This window comes from Lygodium microphyllum, chromosome 18 (assembly GCF_053477565.2).
Source record: "Lygodium microphyllum isolate KBCC chromosome 18, Lygodium_microphyllum_v1.1.10, whole genome shotgun sequence".
Taxonomy (NCBI): domain Eukaryota; kingdom Viridiplantae; phylum Streptophyta; class Polypodiopsida; order Schizaeales; family Lygodiaceae; genus Lygodium; species Lygodium microphyllum.
Window position 1 is genome coordinate 25292624 of NC_141152.1, and position 18019 is coordinate 25310642.

The following is an 18019-nucleotide window of genomic DNA, read 5'->3' on the forward strand; positions in this document are numbered from 1 at the left end:
ACTGAGAAGTGCTTGACTGGAAAAGCATAAATTTATGTCATCTTTCGAATATGTTCGCCACCACTTAACTTGACATCGCCACTTGGCTGCGTGGAGAATCTATGTAGGAAAGAACAATCAATTGCTGCTCATAATCCTCCTCGTCTGGACCTGTATCCTTTCAATGGTTACTTGTATTGTCAAATTGTATACCGTGATGCTCCTTGGTATTAACGGTCTCTCCTGAGAGGCTTAGCAGCCGGTAGCTGAGTCGCCTATGAATTCCACAGAAACTGCTTGCGAGCATGATCCACAGAATGAGAGACGGTGGTTTTGTCAGAACATGGCCATCAGAAGCATCCTTTCAATGAAAAGAAATGGTGTTGTGCTGCAGGTCAACATTCAGATTGGTTCCCCTCTGCACAAGCGGTATGTTCTTCCCTCTATCCCATTCGAATTCTCTTCCCTCCGTTTTTTCCGCCACCACTCGATATTCTTGGACAAATCTAAGAATATCTTTTTCTATTCTTTCCCCTTTTCTTTCTCTGTAACGGTGCAGAAAAAAGCCAAGGGATCCCCAAGCATTTGGTATTACCAAAGCATCCTTTAAACTCACTCCATAAAGTGATGTTCCTATGCCACATCCAAGGATCCCACCAGCAAACTGCCCCAGAATATACCAACGAACATCAAGCCAAGGGAACTTCCCTATACTTGCAAATCCTGTTGTCACTGCTAGGTTCACTTATGCTCCAGATATGTGCCCAAATGAAAAGATAACAAAGATGATGCTAAATGCATCACTTTCAGCATACATATCCACCGCAGCAGTCCCAAGTGCTGTACATACCCAGCAATAAGTGCATTCCAAGAGTCTTCATCTCGACAAGGGAACCCGTTCAGCACTCCTTAAGCTCTGCCTATTACACATGATATTCCTGAATTTACACCTTTGTCTTCATAGCTTAAATGTCAGCTTCTATAAAGCTTCCTTTGATTCCACGGTATCCTGCACTTTTCTTCGAGTTCATCATTAAAATTATCAGCTGGATAATGTCCTTTGGCATCAGTTTTTCATATTTTTCTAATACACGCACATCATGCAACCAAACAAAATCATATGCATGCACTAAGGGAATATATACATCGGATGCGGATTATCAAAATGCATCACACAAACAATGAATCACACGTAGAAATTAACACAAATGCACAACAAAAAAAATGGAGGTGTTTACGGCTCGGATGCACAGCAGCACGACACCGCCTACTCAATTCGTTGATGAATTGCTTTTAAGTTTACTCTGAAATATGTATTTTAAGTAACATCATTTTTTTCAGAGTTATATTACCATGCTTTACTTGAATCTTTATATTGATTATGCTAACATCATTTTTTGTTTGTACAGATTACTTTTGACAAATTTTGGAGAGTAGGATGAGTTGAGAGAAGAGCAACAAGGAGTTGCAGGAGATATTCACACATATGTCTCCAGACTAGATGGCCCAATTCAAAGATATGGTTGACCAAGAGCAGTCTTGGACACCATCAGGCCATTCCACTAGAATCTACTTCAACATGCTCTGATGTTTCAGTTTCTAGTAGATGAGGTCAATGCTCCAAACTGGGCCCAAATGGAGGGAGTGGTTATGAGGGGTGTTGCGAAGATGTGGATATTATGAACCCATGGTCGCCTCCAAATAGGGATGCTACTTATCGCTCTCATACAAGTTTTAGAGAGGGTGGCTCAGGTGGGTGTTGTGGAGGCACCGATGATACAGTGTCTTCATCTCATTGTTCTGGTGGAGGCATGTCACATGTAGGATTTGTCACACCTGTGGGGACATCAACTCTAGTGACTCCAACTTTTGCTTAGCCATCTGCAGGTGGCACCCCTATGGGTGGTGCTACTCCAAGAAATACTACCCCTGTGGCTACACTAGATGTACAAGGGTCTCCTGGTTATGCCCAAGAATGTGGTTGTAGGTGGGAAATGACACACCTTAGGCATATCCCAGAGGGGTATGGATACCTTGTAGATGACAAGATAGGAGTTGTAATCATGAATAATGAGGGGAGGAGGGTGATTTCTTGCATGAGAGAGTTGTACCAACAAGATTTTTGGCATGTCTTGGACCACTGGAAGAACATACCCTAGGGGAGTGAGGACTATATAGTGGCATCCTTGCACAAGGAGTTTTTGGTATCTACCATGGCAAAGAGGTTTTCCACTGGGTGGATGATGGAGTGTATGCATGCATACATGTCGCATAGACAATCAAACGCAAGCAAGGCACTCAAAAGTAGCGCCTCAAAGCCCAAGTAGCTAGATGCGGATAAAGTTAGAGACTCAAGGAGGAGGCTACACATTCTCTAGGATGTTGGCGAGAGTAGTGGGAGGTAGTGTGAGGGCGTGATTGGAGGCAAGGGTCATGCATCATCTGGGGAGTGGTGGCCATATAACTTATGTGGAGGACTTGTAAGTTTTTCTTTTGTTCTTCTCGCTTTCTTATTTGCAATATCGCTTGTACTGACAATCATGTTTCCAACATTTGTATTATATTTTCTTTGCGGTACTCTATTACAAACCACTATCCCACCATCTTGGAGACTCAATATGTAGAGAGACACAATCTCACTGCAGTAATCAATAGACTGTATGCATGTGGCGGCCCAATAAGTCAATCATCTTTCTTGTCCGAAGTTACTATTTTTTTAAAAATGCATTATGTATGGTGGATTGATGTGTAATTGTTTATTTTGTAGAGTCCATTCGATGCTCCTTTTTGCATCGGGACAAGCTTTCAGATGGCGAGAATCTATATCTCGCACTTGGATTCGTGGAGCGCACATCCTCTTCTTTTTTTGTCATGTGATTATGCAGGCATCTTCCATGTACTATGTACTTATCATCCTTTGTATCTTGCCATAATTCCATAGGTTTTCGTTAGTGATCTTGTATTTATTCTATGTATCAATCTTGTGGGTTCAAGTACATTTTTTGCTCATCTTGACAACCATTGTGCACCTAACATGTATTACACAGCATATGGTGCTACATGTGGCAGGGTAGCTTGCTGCCCTGCCACAAATTTTTTTTTCTCTCTAACCATCGCTATTAGCATTGTAAATTTACTGCATGTGACATTATTAGCATCGCAACATGTATCACAAACCTTCGCAATTTGCATTGCAAAATCGACAAAAATAATGATGCATATAGCAACGATTTTATAGAGACACTAATACCAATGCGTTTAGCGATGATGTGGGCAAATTTTTAATGAACATTTGCGTCGCTTTGAACATTGATATGAGACTTGTATCTTTTAGTGCCACCCCTCTTTCTCTCTCCCTTTCCCTTTCTTTGTTTGTCTCCCTCCTCTCTCTCTCCCATTGTTTCTTTCTCTCTCTACCATCTCTCTACTTCTCTCCATTCAAAAATGTGCTTTGAGATTATAGAGTCTAAATATAAGGAGGCAATGTAAAATTATAGAGTATAAACCAAGGTAGATCCACTTTTCAATTATATGTAGGTACTAAACAAAAATATTATCCAACCTTAGAAGTTTGGTTGATATATGGAGCATTTTCTTGTTACGTGAAAATTGATGTATACTTTAACCTAAATACATAGAGCATTTAAGTACTTTGTGTGGAAAAGACTCCATGCTTGCATGATTTAACTTCTGATGTAACAACTTGATAGTTCTTCAAATTATGCACATCTACTCAACAATATTGCAATAAGAATGGCACCTTTTAAGGTGATGTGTAGTAATTTGCTTGAGGGAATTCTTAAATAATGTTAATCTCATGTAGTTGTGATTTTCAATGTGGATGTGCAAGATACTTTAGAAAATCATGCTTAAGTTGAGTAGACGTATTAGCTCAATAAACCTTCATATGATCTTGAAGTATATGGCTTAGAACCATAAATAACTAAAGTGTGTAATAAATCTTATATGTAATAAAAATCATTTCTAGAACCTCTAATTGCAATGGTTATAAAAATGTAACTTAATCTAGTTGATCATGGATGAAAATAATTGTGAGGTCACAAAGCTTGGTGGGGCCTTCTAGTAAACTTTTGTTCTCTCGAAAGTGGAAACTTGTAGAAGTGATCATTGTGAATTTGCACCTTAATTGTTAAGAATTTACTTAGATATTTTAAAAGTGCTTTATATGCGTGTGTAAGTGAAACATGGTTCTCCTAAGAAAGGACTTGCAAAGTTTGCACGTGAAATTGTATGGCCCTAACTTGTCACTTCATGCCTGTCTATTTTACACTTTCATTGGTATAACAACTATCAAATATTACTACAAGGACAAGACAAAGTAGAATCTTGAAAAAATAACATTAGGAGATTACATTATATGAACAACTTAAAGATGTAAAGTGATTTCACCTTAGATGTGTGTGTAAGTGCATGTCTTCATTATAAACGTCACTTTGAAAATACTCTAATAATTGGCACTAATCTTTGCATGCATACAACTTGACACAATGACACTATATTACTGAAAGCTGTTGTTGTCTAAAATGTGCAAGTAACATAGGGAAAGTTGTTTGTTGTGGAATCAAGGTTTGCTTTTGTTTAAAAGGTTGATTGTGGAATGTATGACTTGACTTGTTGAGAAATGTATGACTTAATCTTCCTCAATGAAGTTTCAAAATCATAGTACTACTTGAAGTACTTCTTGTGCAAACTAGAGTGTGCACATATACATGCATGCATTGGAGCATGTATAGATGCACCCTTTCTTTTTGGTTGAGGAAGGTTAATTGTGCGATTGTTGCTTTCTCCCCTCTCCCCTCTTAAACAAGGGAGATTTGAAGTTCCAAAGCACTATAGAGAGAGTGACCATATTGTGAAGGCATCCAAAGTTGTTAGGATTGTTGGGCTTTGAAAACAGTGACGCAATGGGTCATCTAGGTGACTTAGAAGGGAAGAGGGTCACAATCTTGAGCATCGATGGGGGAGGGGTTCGGGGGGTGATACCAGTGAAGATATTGGAGTTTTTGGAGGAGGAGCTTCAGGTAAATGGTGGGATAAACCTATGGTTTGTGATGGTGGAGAGTGTTGGCGACCTTATGCATAATAGTTCATAAGGATAGTGCTATGTGTGTGTGTGGAATGCGATGGTAGTTCATGATGTTGTGTATGGGTGAGATGATAGAAAGGATAAGAGTAATGTTGGTGTGATAAGGTTGATGAACATGTAACTTCAAGGGGTGGGTGGCTGGGTGTGTGCAGAGGTTGGACGGTCCGGATGCGAGGATAGCCGATTATTTCGATGTGATAGCGGGGACGAGCACGGGGGGTCTGATAGCGGGGCTGCTGGCAACGCCATCATCGTCATCACATGCTTCATCATCCTCGTCAGAATCAGCATCATCGCCAGCATCGTCATCCTCCTCCTCCGACGCGCCTACCCAGCAGGAAGCGGAAGGAGGAAAAGAAGAGGAGGCGGAGGAGGTGACGAAGACGAAGGAGGGGGAGCGAATGGCGATGAGAGGGCGCCCTCGCTTCTCCACAAAGGATGCCATGAACTTCTACACCCAAGACACCCCCCAAGTCTTCACTAGGCGATCGTAAGACTCTTTCTCTCTCATATGTGTTGTGTGTGTGTGTGTGTGTGTTTTGAAGTCTTGGATATTTGGGGTATGATTTTAAAGTATCTTGACATTGTTCTTACCATGTTAGAGAGAGAGAGAGAGAGAGAGAGAGTGTGTGTGTGTGTGTGTGTGTGTGTGGGTGTGTGTGTATGTGTGTGTGTGAACTCAATTTTCTCTCCACTCAAGCCTTGATTGTGGTGGAGAGAAGGATGTCACACGGTTCACTTCTTTTAGAGAGAGTGTGTGTGAGAGTGAGAGTGAGAGTAAGAGAGAGAGAGAAGGGGGTGGCAACAAGAGAGTGAGAGTGAGAGTAAGAGAGAGAGAGAGAGAGAGAGAGAGAGAGAGAGAGTGTGTGTGTGTGTGTGTGTGTGTGTGTGTGAGCTCAATTTTTTCTCCACTTAAGCCTTGATTGTGGTAGAGAGAAGGATGTCACACAGTTCACTTCTTTTAGAGAGAGTGTGTGTGTGAGTGAGAGTGAGAGTAAGAGAGAGAGAGAGAAGGGGGTGGCAACAAGAGAGAGAGAGAGAGAGAGAGAGAGAGAGAGAGAGAGAGAGTGTGTGTGTGTGTGTGTGTGAGCTCAATTTTTTCTCCACTTAAGCCTTGATTGTGGTAGAGAGAAGGATGTCACATGGTTCACTTCTTTTAGAGAGAGTGTGTGTGAGAGTGAGAGTGAGAGTGAGAGAGAGAGAGAGAAGGGGGTGGCAACAAGAGAAGAGTTGTTAGGTGAGAGAGTGTGCATGTGCACATGTACACACATGCACCCAATTATGCCTGTGAGTGTGATTGTTGTGAGAGTGTGTGTCCTCTAAGGCAAGAATAAGATTTTATAGGAACCATGCATACATACATACCAATGTACATACGTGCATATCTGCATAAATATATGCATGTCTATGCAAGCCTCGAATTCAAAGGGTTGCCAATTTTTCATTTGGAAGGCCTCAAAGAACTCCCTTTTTACCATAGTTGTTTGAAGGGTATATAACCATATGTTAAAATATACAATTATTTATTTGAAGGAAAATATTTTTGTAATCATTCCCTAGAAGGATAGCACTCCATTTGAATGGTGTTGTTGGCTACAGCCTCCAAAATTTAGGCATGTGAGACCTTCCATTTTATTTTTAATGGAATTCTCTCTCTCTCTCTCTCTCTCTCTCTCTCTCTCTCTCTCTCTCTCTCTCTCTCTCTCTCTCTCTCTCTCTCTCTCTCTCTCTCTCTCTCTCTCTCTCTCTCTCTCTCTCTCTCTCTCTCTCTCTCTCTCTCTCTAGAGAAACACACACATGTGCATGTGCACATATTGTGTATATAAGTGTCTCTGTGTGTGTCTTCCACACACACACACACACACACACACACACACACACACACACACACACACACACATACACTTATATGCATGCATATATGTATATCAAGAAACATAGCAATTCTTCATGGGCAAAATGAATCAACTTCAAAATTGCTTTAAAATTTTACCTAAGACCTACATGTACTTCACCAACATCCATGATAGATAAATGTCCTTAGAAAAGCTTAGGAGAGTTAATAATTATCTCAAAGCAAATGCCAAATATTATAGAACATGATTAGCAATAGTTTTGTATGTCATTAGGAGTTTTCAAACATTCTTAAGTATCCAACTTGCTTGTCTAGTTTTCATATGTTGTACATATCTAGCATACTTTTCTATCTTCTAATCACAAATACATCTACCACTAATAGACTTTTGCTTTTGAATCATAGTATATGCTTCTACACATGTGATTTAGCTCATATAGATAAGCAAGTTTTCAAGTCCAACTATATTTTATAAAAAATGCATATAGGTAAGCAACATTAACATTACTTTTTATCATTTGGATGTATTAGCTATCCCTTAGGGCATATGCTTTTTCAATGGAATTTGCATGCAAAGGTTAATTTGAGTTTTAGTAAGCTAAAAGTTATTTTAGTTCATCTAATATCATTTTTCCCCTAAATTGTCTCTTCTTGTAAAAGTAAAATCTTCAAAGACAAGTAATCCTCTACTGCATGCCAACTTCCACTTGTTCAATTTGACAACCAATCTCATCACAATTGTTAGAAAAGATTAAGATTATCATTGTGAAAAAGGAATGCTTGTCTTTCTTAAAATTTGAGAAGGTTTTATTGTAAACATGTGCTAAGTATGTCTCTGTTCTTTTACTTGTTTTCCTTTTCTTCTTTCTTCTTTGGACAGGAACATCCCAATTATTTCACAATTGTTGGGACCAAAATACACTCCTGATGGTCTTGAAAATGTTCTACTAAGAAACTTACAAGATTTGAAAATGCAAGACACAGTTACAGAGCTTCTTATTCCCACTTTTGATATAAAGCTTATGAAGGCAACCTTTTTTTCAACCTCAGAGGTACTAAAATCATCCTAACCTTGTAAAGATGGAACCATAGACTTAAAGAATGGTTAGATAAGTCATGAAAGGTGGTAAAGTAGTCCCCTTTCCTCTTTTAAAGTACTTGGTTGATCCAGTAAAAACCTTTGACCATAAGAGACAAGTCATCTTAAACATAATGCATATGTTCTAATTCAAGTTAAGTAAAGTCCTTTAAGTCACACCACTTTGATATCCTTGTTGTGTAGACAAAGCATACTCAATCTATTGTAGGAGATACACCATCAAAGAAGGTCATATTTGATCATGCTAGCATGCATAGATTGTCATCACCTTCAATTCTATTCCTTGTCCACTTGTATTGGTGTACAATTTGTAATTAGCAAGATCAACCAACTATAGATTTTTAAAGGAATCATAAACAATCCATCTAGCTAAGTAGCACTCATCCATTGCTTCCCTTTAATTTTAGCATTACTAATCCAAACCTTCAATAGAATATCCTATGGGTAAGAGGAGGTCTTTTAAATAGCCTTTTGTTGCAAGCTTGCCTACTTTAAGAGAACATCGCAATAAGACAAATATCCTATGGCTAAGAGAGCCCTTTTTAATTAGCCATTTGTTACATACTTGCCTATGTTAAGCACCACAGTAAGACAAACCCTTTCACAACTCTTGGAGCTAGTCATCTATTAGACTATAAGATTACTGAATTTTTTTCTCAATATCTCCCCTTAAAAACTTGCTAAAGGAACCATAATAGCAACAAACAGAGTTCGTGATTTCCAATATATATTTCAATCCTATAATCTTTTGACTAAATGTCAAAACATTATCATTCGAAGACCATTTTTAATTTATATTTTCCAAACAACCATTGCAAGGACATTGGAACCTTTATTTCATAGTAATCCATATACTTATAGAGCACCCAAAATATCTAATGATTTTTCCTAGTCCACGCCTAGAGACTACTATTTCATAGTAGACCATACCAATAGAGTGCCCAAATATCTAAAAGTTTTCCATGTTCCTAATGTTCTTCAAGCTAAAATAATCTAACATATTATCCTTAATATTTGAGTGAAATAATCTCTTGTTTACTAATTGAAGAGCTAGAGATGAGATTTGAGTTTTTACACAAAAAAAAATAGTAATGTTTTGTTGGTAATCTTGTATACTATTTGATTATCATAAGCAAAAACTTTCTCTCTAAATTAGGAGCTATTGGTGTAGAGGAAGTGCTCAAATATTCTAATAGGCAACCTCTAATCCAATTTCCTAGTAATTAGCTAGTTCAAATAGCAATGAGACCAAAGGACACTTGCACCTATTAAAGGTTTTAAAGAAAAGGGCTCCCATTGATAACCATTAGAAAAAAAAATCAACACTTACACTAGAAAAAAAGGCCTTGAATCATTCTACAAAATTGATAATAGAATAGACTGTTGAGAGCAAGGTAATAAACTTGGAGTTCTTAAGCAAAAAATGGTTTAATCCAATAAGAAGATTCAAGATAGACTCATGAATTCTTCTACCATGGACAAAACCTAATTGATATTTGTTGTCAAAATAGATTTGATTGTAAATGCTAATTCTTTAGTAAGCATCTTCTAGGAGATGTTAAGCATAGGCAATGACATCCTTGCATAGGTATCTTCTTAAAGACTTTGAAATCAGTTTGATTATTCCTATATTAACTTGTTGATGTAAAGCAATGTTAGACCTTATCTCATTGATCATATTGCATAACTCACTTTCTATTCATAGAAGAGATGACATTTTTGAGCTCCTATTGTGTATAAAGGGTCTATCATCAAACAAGACAGGTTTACTCATATCGGCCATCTTTGGCATGATCGCTTGTAGAAAAATGTGTATAGGTTTATAATGCTAGTCATCTACAAGATGTTCCCTACAATAGTGCTAGATATCAAGAGAAAACATGATTTGCTATCAACATGAGTTATTTCCTTCTTAGTTATACACGAGTCCTGTTTTCCAAATATCTTTAAAGTAAAATATTTTGGTAGGATAATCTTTGCTCACAACCACTAGAGCCAAGATTTAACTCTAGTTGTTTGAATTGCTAACTTTTCATGTTTTTCCAAGAAATCTCAAGGTCTTGCAAAATTTGAGCAAGATGTGAGTCATTAAGTCACTTGACATATTAAAGTAAAATAAAAATCCCTATATCTAACAATTTTGTTGAAGCTAGCCTCCTTTTGCTATGAGCATTCCTCTTTCCCTTATTACTCCCTTTAAAGAAGCTCAACCTCAAGGAAATGTAATAAACTTAAGTTTTTAGAGAGGATACAAGATTAAATAGTTGATAGATTCACTAGCAAGCCCTAGCATTAAACAAACATGCTTTGTCAAGCCTCACTTCCCACTACAAAAAACCAATATGTTGATTCAAAACATAGTTCTTTAGGCTAGTTCTACTCATTATTCTAGCATAAATCATCTCTTAAGCATCTCTCACAAATCAAGTTCTTCATATGATAAGCCTTCATTCAAAACAATATTCCAATCATGTATCGTAAAAAGATGCCTAACAATGTCCATGTTAGTCAACTTTTATCATAGCTCTTTTCTTTCAAACTTAGTAGTAGTAGGGACTTAAATGGAGAGTGCATCTATCTCTAACCCCTATGTACCAAGGTTACTCCAAATAAAAATCTATTTTCCATTCTTACACAAGAGCTCAAGACCTCACCCGAGACAAATGGTCTTTCTAGTGATAGTAGCAATGCCCCACCACCTCAGTTTGGAGCATTCAAACCTATATCAAGCTTCTTCTATTTCAAACCTATCTCTTCCCCACACTTAAGCTTTTGCAAAGCCAAAATATGACAATCTTGTTGCTTTGGAGAATGTCTGCAAAAAGCTTATTCAAATTACAAAACAATCCTTAATTATTCTAGCTAATTGTTTTGACCTTTCCATGTGTGAGAAAAGGATATTATGCCTCGGTCCCCAATATTGAGCTTGTCTAGAGGAGTGCCAATAAACTTTTTCTGTAAGAAATATAATCTATTTGATGGTATGCTTTGCCTTATACATGCATAACCACATGCAGTCTTGGAAATGTAGTCAACTTACCATCCGCCTTCACCAAGTAACCATGTATAGGGATTACTAGGCTCTCACTCAACCCATGCTGGTGGATGAAACATAAATGTCCTCTCTTTTGTAGTGATAATCTTGAAAAGGGTTAAAGGAATGAGTTTTGAGATCTTAATTTTCCTTTTACTTGTAAGATTGTGCTACTTAATGGGTCTTCAAATGTCCATTTTGAGCATAGCTAGGTTGTCATTGAGTACTTGACTAGAAGTCTTTGGCCATGCAATAGTGAGTAGGGCTATGGTTCTTCAAAGTCGCATTATTGCAGTCCCACCTAGCACATTGTTCTAACATAGACATGCTAGTGACATTCTAGCCCACAACAACATGCAGACAAGTGATAGTTGACATGGCTAATAGTAGGGCTAGATGCAATAGTGAGCTAAGAATCATGGCTAGAATATAAACTTGTAGAAGAAAGCAATGCATATATGCCATTTGATTCCTTGACTAAAATGTTGATTTTCGCAATTGTCTTTGATTAATATTGACCTTGCCATGTTGTTATTTAATTTTTTATCCCCATGAATAGTTGATATGATTGTTGCACTTCCATTCCTTGTGTTTGAGAAATGTATATCAAATTGTTTCACAAGTAGCATGACCTCTCCATGACCTCTTTCTCTTGGAAAAAACATCAAAACTGACAAGCTCATACCTATAGGTTGCTTGCTTTCTAAGCTTCTTATGTTCATGCATTATTGGTGAGTTCCACATTCAAGGTTTGCAAAAAAATATTTTCACCACTTGAATATGGTTCAAGCATGCATTTTTGCATATGTGGATGTGTGCATATGTATGTATCTGAGAGCACTAACTTAAAGTTATAGTATGTCATTCCCATGCATGGTACTAAGAATGATAACTATGAGGACTAGTGAGTAAAAATAACATGCTCAAGTAGACCTAGATATGTTAACAACATAAGAAGAAGTTTATTTCTAGCTTATAGAAGAAGTTAAAACTTTTACATATAAGAAAGGCCCAGAGTGATCATGAATTGAAGAGGTTGTTGTTGTAACACGCATGTGCAAAAAATATGCTTGTATGTGAATGGTACATACATATGCATGAATGTATGCATATGTGCATGCATGTATGTATGTATATATTCATGCATTTATGCATGTGTATGTATGTGTGTGTGCATGTGTGGGTTCAAATTTTTGTATGAATATGTATATGTATGTACAACATTGTCACACATGCATGCATGCATGTGGAGTAATGAGGATCTCTCTTCATATCAACATGAATACAAAGGTAAAACTTTGAACTAATAATGGCACATTTTTTTTCCATGAGTTAATTTTGAATAACTTCCATATTTTTGTAGGCTAAACAAGAGTGCTCTAAAAATGCAAATGTTCGAGATGTCTTAAGAGGTAGCTCTGCAGCTCCCACATTTTTTCCTCCTGCACTTTTCTATACACCTGATAATAAAGAATCACCAAGGGCATTCAATCTAGTGGATGGAGGAGTTGCATTGAATAACCCCGTAAGTTTTAAGAAAAGTTTTCTAGAAATCTAGTGCGGTTACTTGATACATCTTTCTATCTAAAAATGTAGCTTGATGGACTCAATTGATTTGTGTTTTAGACATATCATGCTATTATCCATGCAACAAAGGAGTGCTATAAGAAAAACAAGTGGTTCGAGGGACGAATGGTGAACCAGGTTTGCATATATTGACCTTAAAATTAGTGTTAATGATATGCAAAAATTTATACAAGCTCTAGTAGTTGCAAACCATTATAAATACTATAAAATCTCATGATAAGGGAATAATCTAATCCTTCGTATACAATTAAGGCATAGACTATTTCATACATTTGGAAGCATATATATATATATATATATATATATCCCATTTATTTCACTAATTTGTCATTTGCATATTCTAGAATAACTAGGAGAGAGAAATGAAAAGGATATAGAATGCTATGAATCCATTTAAGAGATCCAAACTAAACTTCACAAGCTTGTTATTTATTTGATTGCAATAAGTGAGTGAAATATGAGAAATAGAGAATTCTCTAAACCAGCTATGAGATACAAAACTAAACCTCATAAGCCCCTCATTATCATGTGACTATAATAAGTGAGATAAATAGGAGAAAAAAACTCATTTATATTAGTTATTATGAACATGATACAAATATGTTCCGTAAGACTTTTATTTATTTGGTCCTCATTAATAAACGCTTTTCCAAAGAGGCCTTCATATGCAATCATAAAAGTAAGATATGTAGTTTATTCTTGACATCCACAATTCTTAATGTTCATTGTTTTGACTCAACATGATTTTTGTAGAAGACCAAGGACCCCTTTGATGCCCATTTGAGGCTTCAAATTTTATGATTGATTTATAGTATCATAAAACATAAATTTGAGCATGAGAAGCATATAGCTAGAAAATGTTGATAGAAAAGCCATAGATGAGGAAACATGTCTAGTTAAGCCACTATATTTACATAAAATTTTAGTTGCCATTTTTCCATTTTTCTCTAACATGCGACATATATAAGAAAGAAAAACAATCAATAATTGGAAAATCCAACTAAAGGCAAACACTATTTGGTTGAGGTTACCTTCATAATTCATAGAATACTACTATTATGGGCACACTCAAATTGACCTTAAGGTACTTAGTAAGCTAAGAGTGTGATTTCTATTCATTTTTATCTTGAAAGGGGAATATACGAGGGATTTTTTTGTTGTAACTATATGTACATTGTATGCACTACAGTTGCGTTTCATTGCCTTATAAATTCTACATGTTGGTGAGATTTAAGCCTCAAGCACTATATTCTACAAGATCTTGGAGCTCAAAGTATTGGTGAGTTGTTATAGAGCCACTTTATATGACTAGAGGAAAATAGGCTAGACTAGCCTTTTCAATTAAGACCTACATAAATTGCTCCTCTCCCATGGCGATCATCTACTCTGATTGCCTCATCTAGTACACTATTGATATTGGATTGACTGACTGTTAGCCATAGCCTCATAGATTCTCTCATCTCAGATGCCCTAGATGAAAACCTTGGTCACTAACTTGGCATTAGGTCTTTCTATTATAAAAATAATTTTATACAAACCTCTAACCTTGGAGACATAATCTTTGTATTCTCTTCCTCCTATTGCTCTATGTTCATTATGAGATTTCCCCCATATCTAGCTTCTCAAAATTACATGATAAAGAGTTCTTTGAGAGTCGAGAATGACAACTTCTCTATGGCATCTAGGCCCATGAACCACATTTGTTCCTTCTTGCCAAAATACTACTTGTATAAATAGGAAGCATGTACCTTGTAAAAGTACACTTGACTAGGAAATCTTGATGTTGGAAGATAGTTTCCATTTAGTTTGTGAGGTTAAATGGAGAGCTTGAAAATGTATATAGATTTGACATGATGGATTTCATGCCTTTCATTGCATAGCAAAGTTCTTCTAAATTGGGGTGTTAGTCACACAAGTTGTGCTTTGGTACTAAGGAGTGCCATTGTCAAGCTCCATAGAACTTAGTCAATTTGTTAGGTGGATCCCATGTGGGTGGTGGAGTCTATGGTAGTGGTGGTGGAGCACTAAAGAAGTGCAAGTGTGTTCATTGTTTCTTGCTATGTGGACCAAGTGCTATTATGTGAGGTTGAGTGAGAAAATTCCATGTGTGCGTCAATGAAGATGCATCTTGTTAACAAAAAGTGGAAAGCAATAATTGGTGATTTCATGAGCTAATGAGAGACTTTGAGAATTCTTTAGTGTAGCAAGCTAGGTACATCTATATAGTTTAAGTTTGAATGAAATGTTAGTGCACATAAAATAAGTCATGTAACCACAAAGATGTAGGTAGATATGGTATAATCCTTGAAAAGGTGCTAGATCACAATGACCCCATCACTACCATAACATTTATTATGGATCTTTAAACTATACCTTTCTATTTTTGGATTGTGTATTGTTTATGGGACTTTAATGTAATATTTGCGTCATGGCAGGATTATCAAAACCTTTTAGTTTTATCCCTTGGAACGGGTACAATTGCAGAGTCTTATAATTCAACACAAGTCTCAAATTGGGGTGTGCTATCATGGATGATTCAAAATGGTAGATCACCCATGATAGATATGATACTTGAGGCAAGTGCAGATGTAGTGGACTTCAATCTATCTATCTTGTTTCAGACACTCAAATGTGATGAAAACTATCTACGCATTCAGGTGATTATTCCAACTTGTTTAGTAGATTGAGTGATAGAAATGCAACACTTAATATACAAAGCTACGTTTTAACTTTGTTCCTTTGAAGAGCAGGCCTTGAATCTTTCTGGAGATGTAGCTTTAATTGACAACATTAGCACACAAAATGTAAATAACCTCATAGGCATTGCAAATGATTTGCTCGATACAACTGTCAATGTTGTGAATCTAGATACAGGAAAGTATGCACCACAACATTATCGAGGAACAAACAAACATGCTTTGACAAGGTAAAAGTTCAACATCTTCACTTTTGTGTGTGTGTGTGTGTGTGCGTGTGTGTGCGTGTGTGTGTGTGTGTGTGTGTGTGTGTGTGTGTGTGTGTGTGTGTGTGTGTGTGTGTGTGTGTGTGTGTGTGTGTGTGTGTGTGTGTGTGTGTGTGTGTGTGTGTGTGTGTGTGTGTGTGTGTGTGTGTGTGTGTGTGTGTGTGTGTGTGTGTGTGTGTGTGTGTGTGTGTGTGTGTGTGTGTGTGTGTGTGTGTGTGTGTGTGTGTGTGTGTGTGTGTGTGTGTGTGTGTGTGTGTGTGTGTGTGTGTGTGTGTGTGTGTGTGTGTGTGTGTGTGTGTGTGTGTGTGTGTGTGTGTGTGTGTGTGTGTGTGTGTGTGTGTGTGTGTGTGTGTGTGTGTGTGTGTGTGTGTGTGTGTGTGTGTGTGTGTGTGTGTGTGTGTGTGTGTGTGTGTGTGTGTGTGTGTGTGTGTGTGTGTGTGTGTGTGTGTGTGTGTGTGTGTGTGTGTGTGTGTGTGTGTGTGTGTGTGTGTGTGTGTGTGTGTGTGTGTGTGTGTGTGTGTGTGTGTGTGTGTGTGTGTGTGTGTGTGTGTGTGTGTGTGTGTGTGTGTGTGTGTGTGTGTGTGTGTGTGTGTGTGTGTGTGTGTGTGTGTGTGTGTGTGTGTGTGTGTGTGTGTGTGTGTGTGTGTGTGTGTGTGTGTGTGTGTGTGTGTGTGTGTGTGTGTGTGTGTGTGTGTGTGTGTGTGTGTGTGTGTGTGTGTGTGTGTGTGTGTGTGTGTGTGTGTGTGTGTGTGTGTGTGTGTGTGTGTGTGTGTGTGTGTGTGTGTGTGTGTGTGTGTGTGTGTGTGTGTGTTGGGGGGGGGGGGGGGGGGGCATGCGCACGCATGTGTGTGTGTGTGCATGCGTTGTATGTTTGAAGCTCAACAAGGAAGGAGATTGAAGCTCTATCACATTTGTTGAAGCTCAATGCTTTACTTTCTTTTGAAGATCCCACTTGCTTATGGAATGTAGCTTATGATCCCAATTGGTAGTCCCGAATGTTTTATAAACAATCCTAACTAGTCATTGCACAAATGAAAAATATTTTAGTATCACAAGTTATGATTAAAACTTGGGAGACTTTGAAAATATGATTAGTGTGTTTGAGAGTCATCTTATTAATCCTAGAAAGATTACTAGTTATTGCAAACCTTCTGCCCTAAAAGCATAATTGTGTGCTTTATTGCATTATAGAAACCAAATAAAACCATCTCAAAATTGACTTTGAGAGGAATTGAATCTTACAACCTAGAATTGTAGGCAGTACATACCTATTGTCAATTCAATTAATTACAAACATACATTCTATTGCTTTTCATGCCTTTTTGCAGATTTGCTGAGAAATTAGTCAGGGAGCGCAAAAGCAGATGTTTGAAAAAGGGTTAATTTAAAGGTCGATTCAAAGAAATGGCTACATGTGCTGAAAGTATCCGATCTAGATTGAATTGAAGACCGTGGATGCACATGCTAAAATGTGATCATGTATCCCAATCTAGTTCCTCTGCAACCTAAACTACAATTCACATAGCTATCTATTGCATTAGGAATTTCCAATAGAAGGAAGGTTTTAGTGGTTCATTTGTAAAGAGCACATCATGCAGAAACATATGTTGAGTTCACGAAATATAGTTTTCACATGTAATATACATATAAAGTTAGTATTTATGATTCGGGTTCTCATGATATGAAAGATATTATTCTATGTGGCCATTAACCCCAAACATTTTACCATTCTAATATACTGGTGTATTTTGTACGTGTATTAGAATTGGAGATTTTTGCACTAAAATAGTTGTATTCGGTTACATAGTGCATGTGTATGCGAGTGACACACATTGCACACATATCCCACCCACATTTTTTGTGAGCCTTACCATTTAGTAAAACATGTGTGTGTGTTTTATGTCTTTTCTTACTCTAATGTTGAGATCTTATGGTAATGCTCTCATAAAAGTTGTTTATGAACAGAGGTCAATTGTCCTCTCTACACTAAGAAAGTGTTTTTGGTGTAGTGTACTGGGGATCGTGTAAGGAGGCGCCCCATGTAGGATGGGACCTTGAATATGAGCCTAGTCCAATATCATGAAGAGAGAATGAAAGTGCTTTGTAGGGGGCCATCCCATAATTTGAGATGTTAATTAGGAAAGTAATCGCCATGCCAACTACACCATCTCTATGGCCCAAGTACCATGTGCATGTGCCTCGGAAATCTAGAAACAAAAGTTGCCCAAAGAAAAGAAAGTAAGTTGGCGTAGAAGGCCATACTCTACACATGTGAAGGTATCAATGAGAAAGCATTAAATGTGTCGAGGCCATGTTTGTGAAGGCCTCTTAGCTAGTTCATATAACATGCTAGAATCTTTGGCTTTGGGGGCTTATGAATATGAAGCACAGGATCC

At 37.5% G+C, this 18019-nt stretch overlaps 1 protein-coding gene across 3 annotated transcripts; it reads left to right on the plus strand.

Moving 5' to 3' along the window:
* The first annotated feature begins 4594 nt into the window (after positions 1–4594).
* On the plus strand, positions 4595–17285 carry LOC148020688 (patatin-like protein 2). 3 transcript variants are annotated; one of them, XM_087698488.1, is made up of 8 exons: positions 4595–5021; positions 5239–5576; positions 7822–7993; positions 12438–12599; positions 12701–12778; positions 15097–15318; positions 15530–15587; positions 16952–17285. In XM_087698488.1, exons 1-7 carry the CDS (start codon positions 4905–4907, stop codon positions 15581–15583), a joined length of 1143 nt encoding a protein of 380 aa, XP_087554614.1. In that variant the 5' UTR covers positions 4595–4904; the 3' UTR covers positions 15584–15587; positions 16952–17285. The 3 variants fall into 3 exon arrangements, with proteins under 3 accessions (XP_087554614.1, XP_087554615.1, XP_087554613.1); XM_087698487.1 differs by having other exon boundaries at positions 4598–5021; positions 15412–15587; XM_087698489.1 differs by lacking the exon at positions 15530–15587 and having other exon boundaries at positions 4596–5021.
* Positions 17286–18019: the final 734 nt, after the last annotated feature.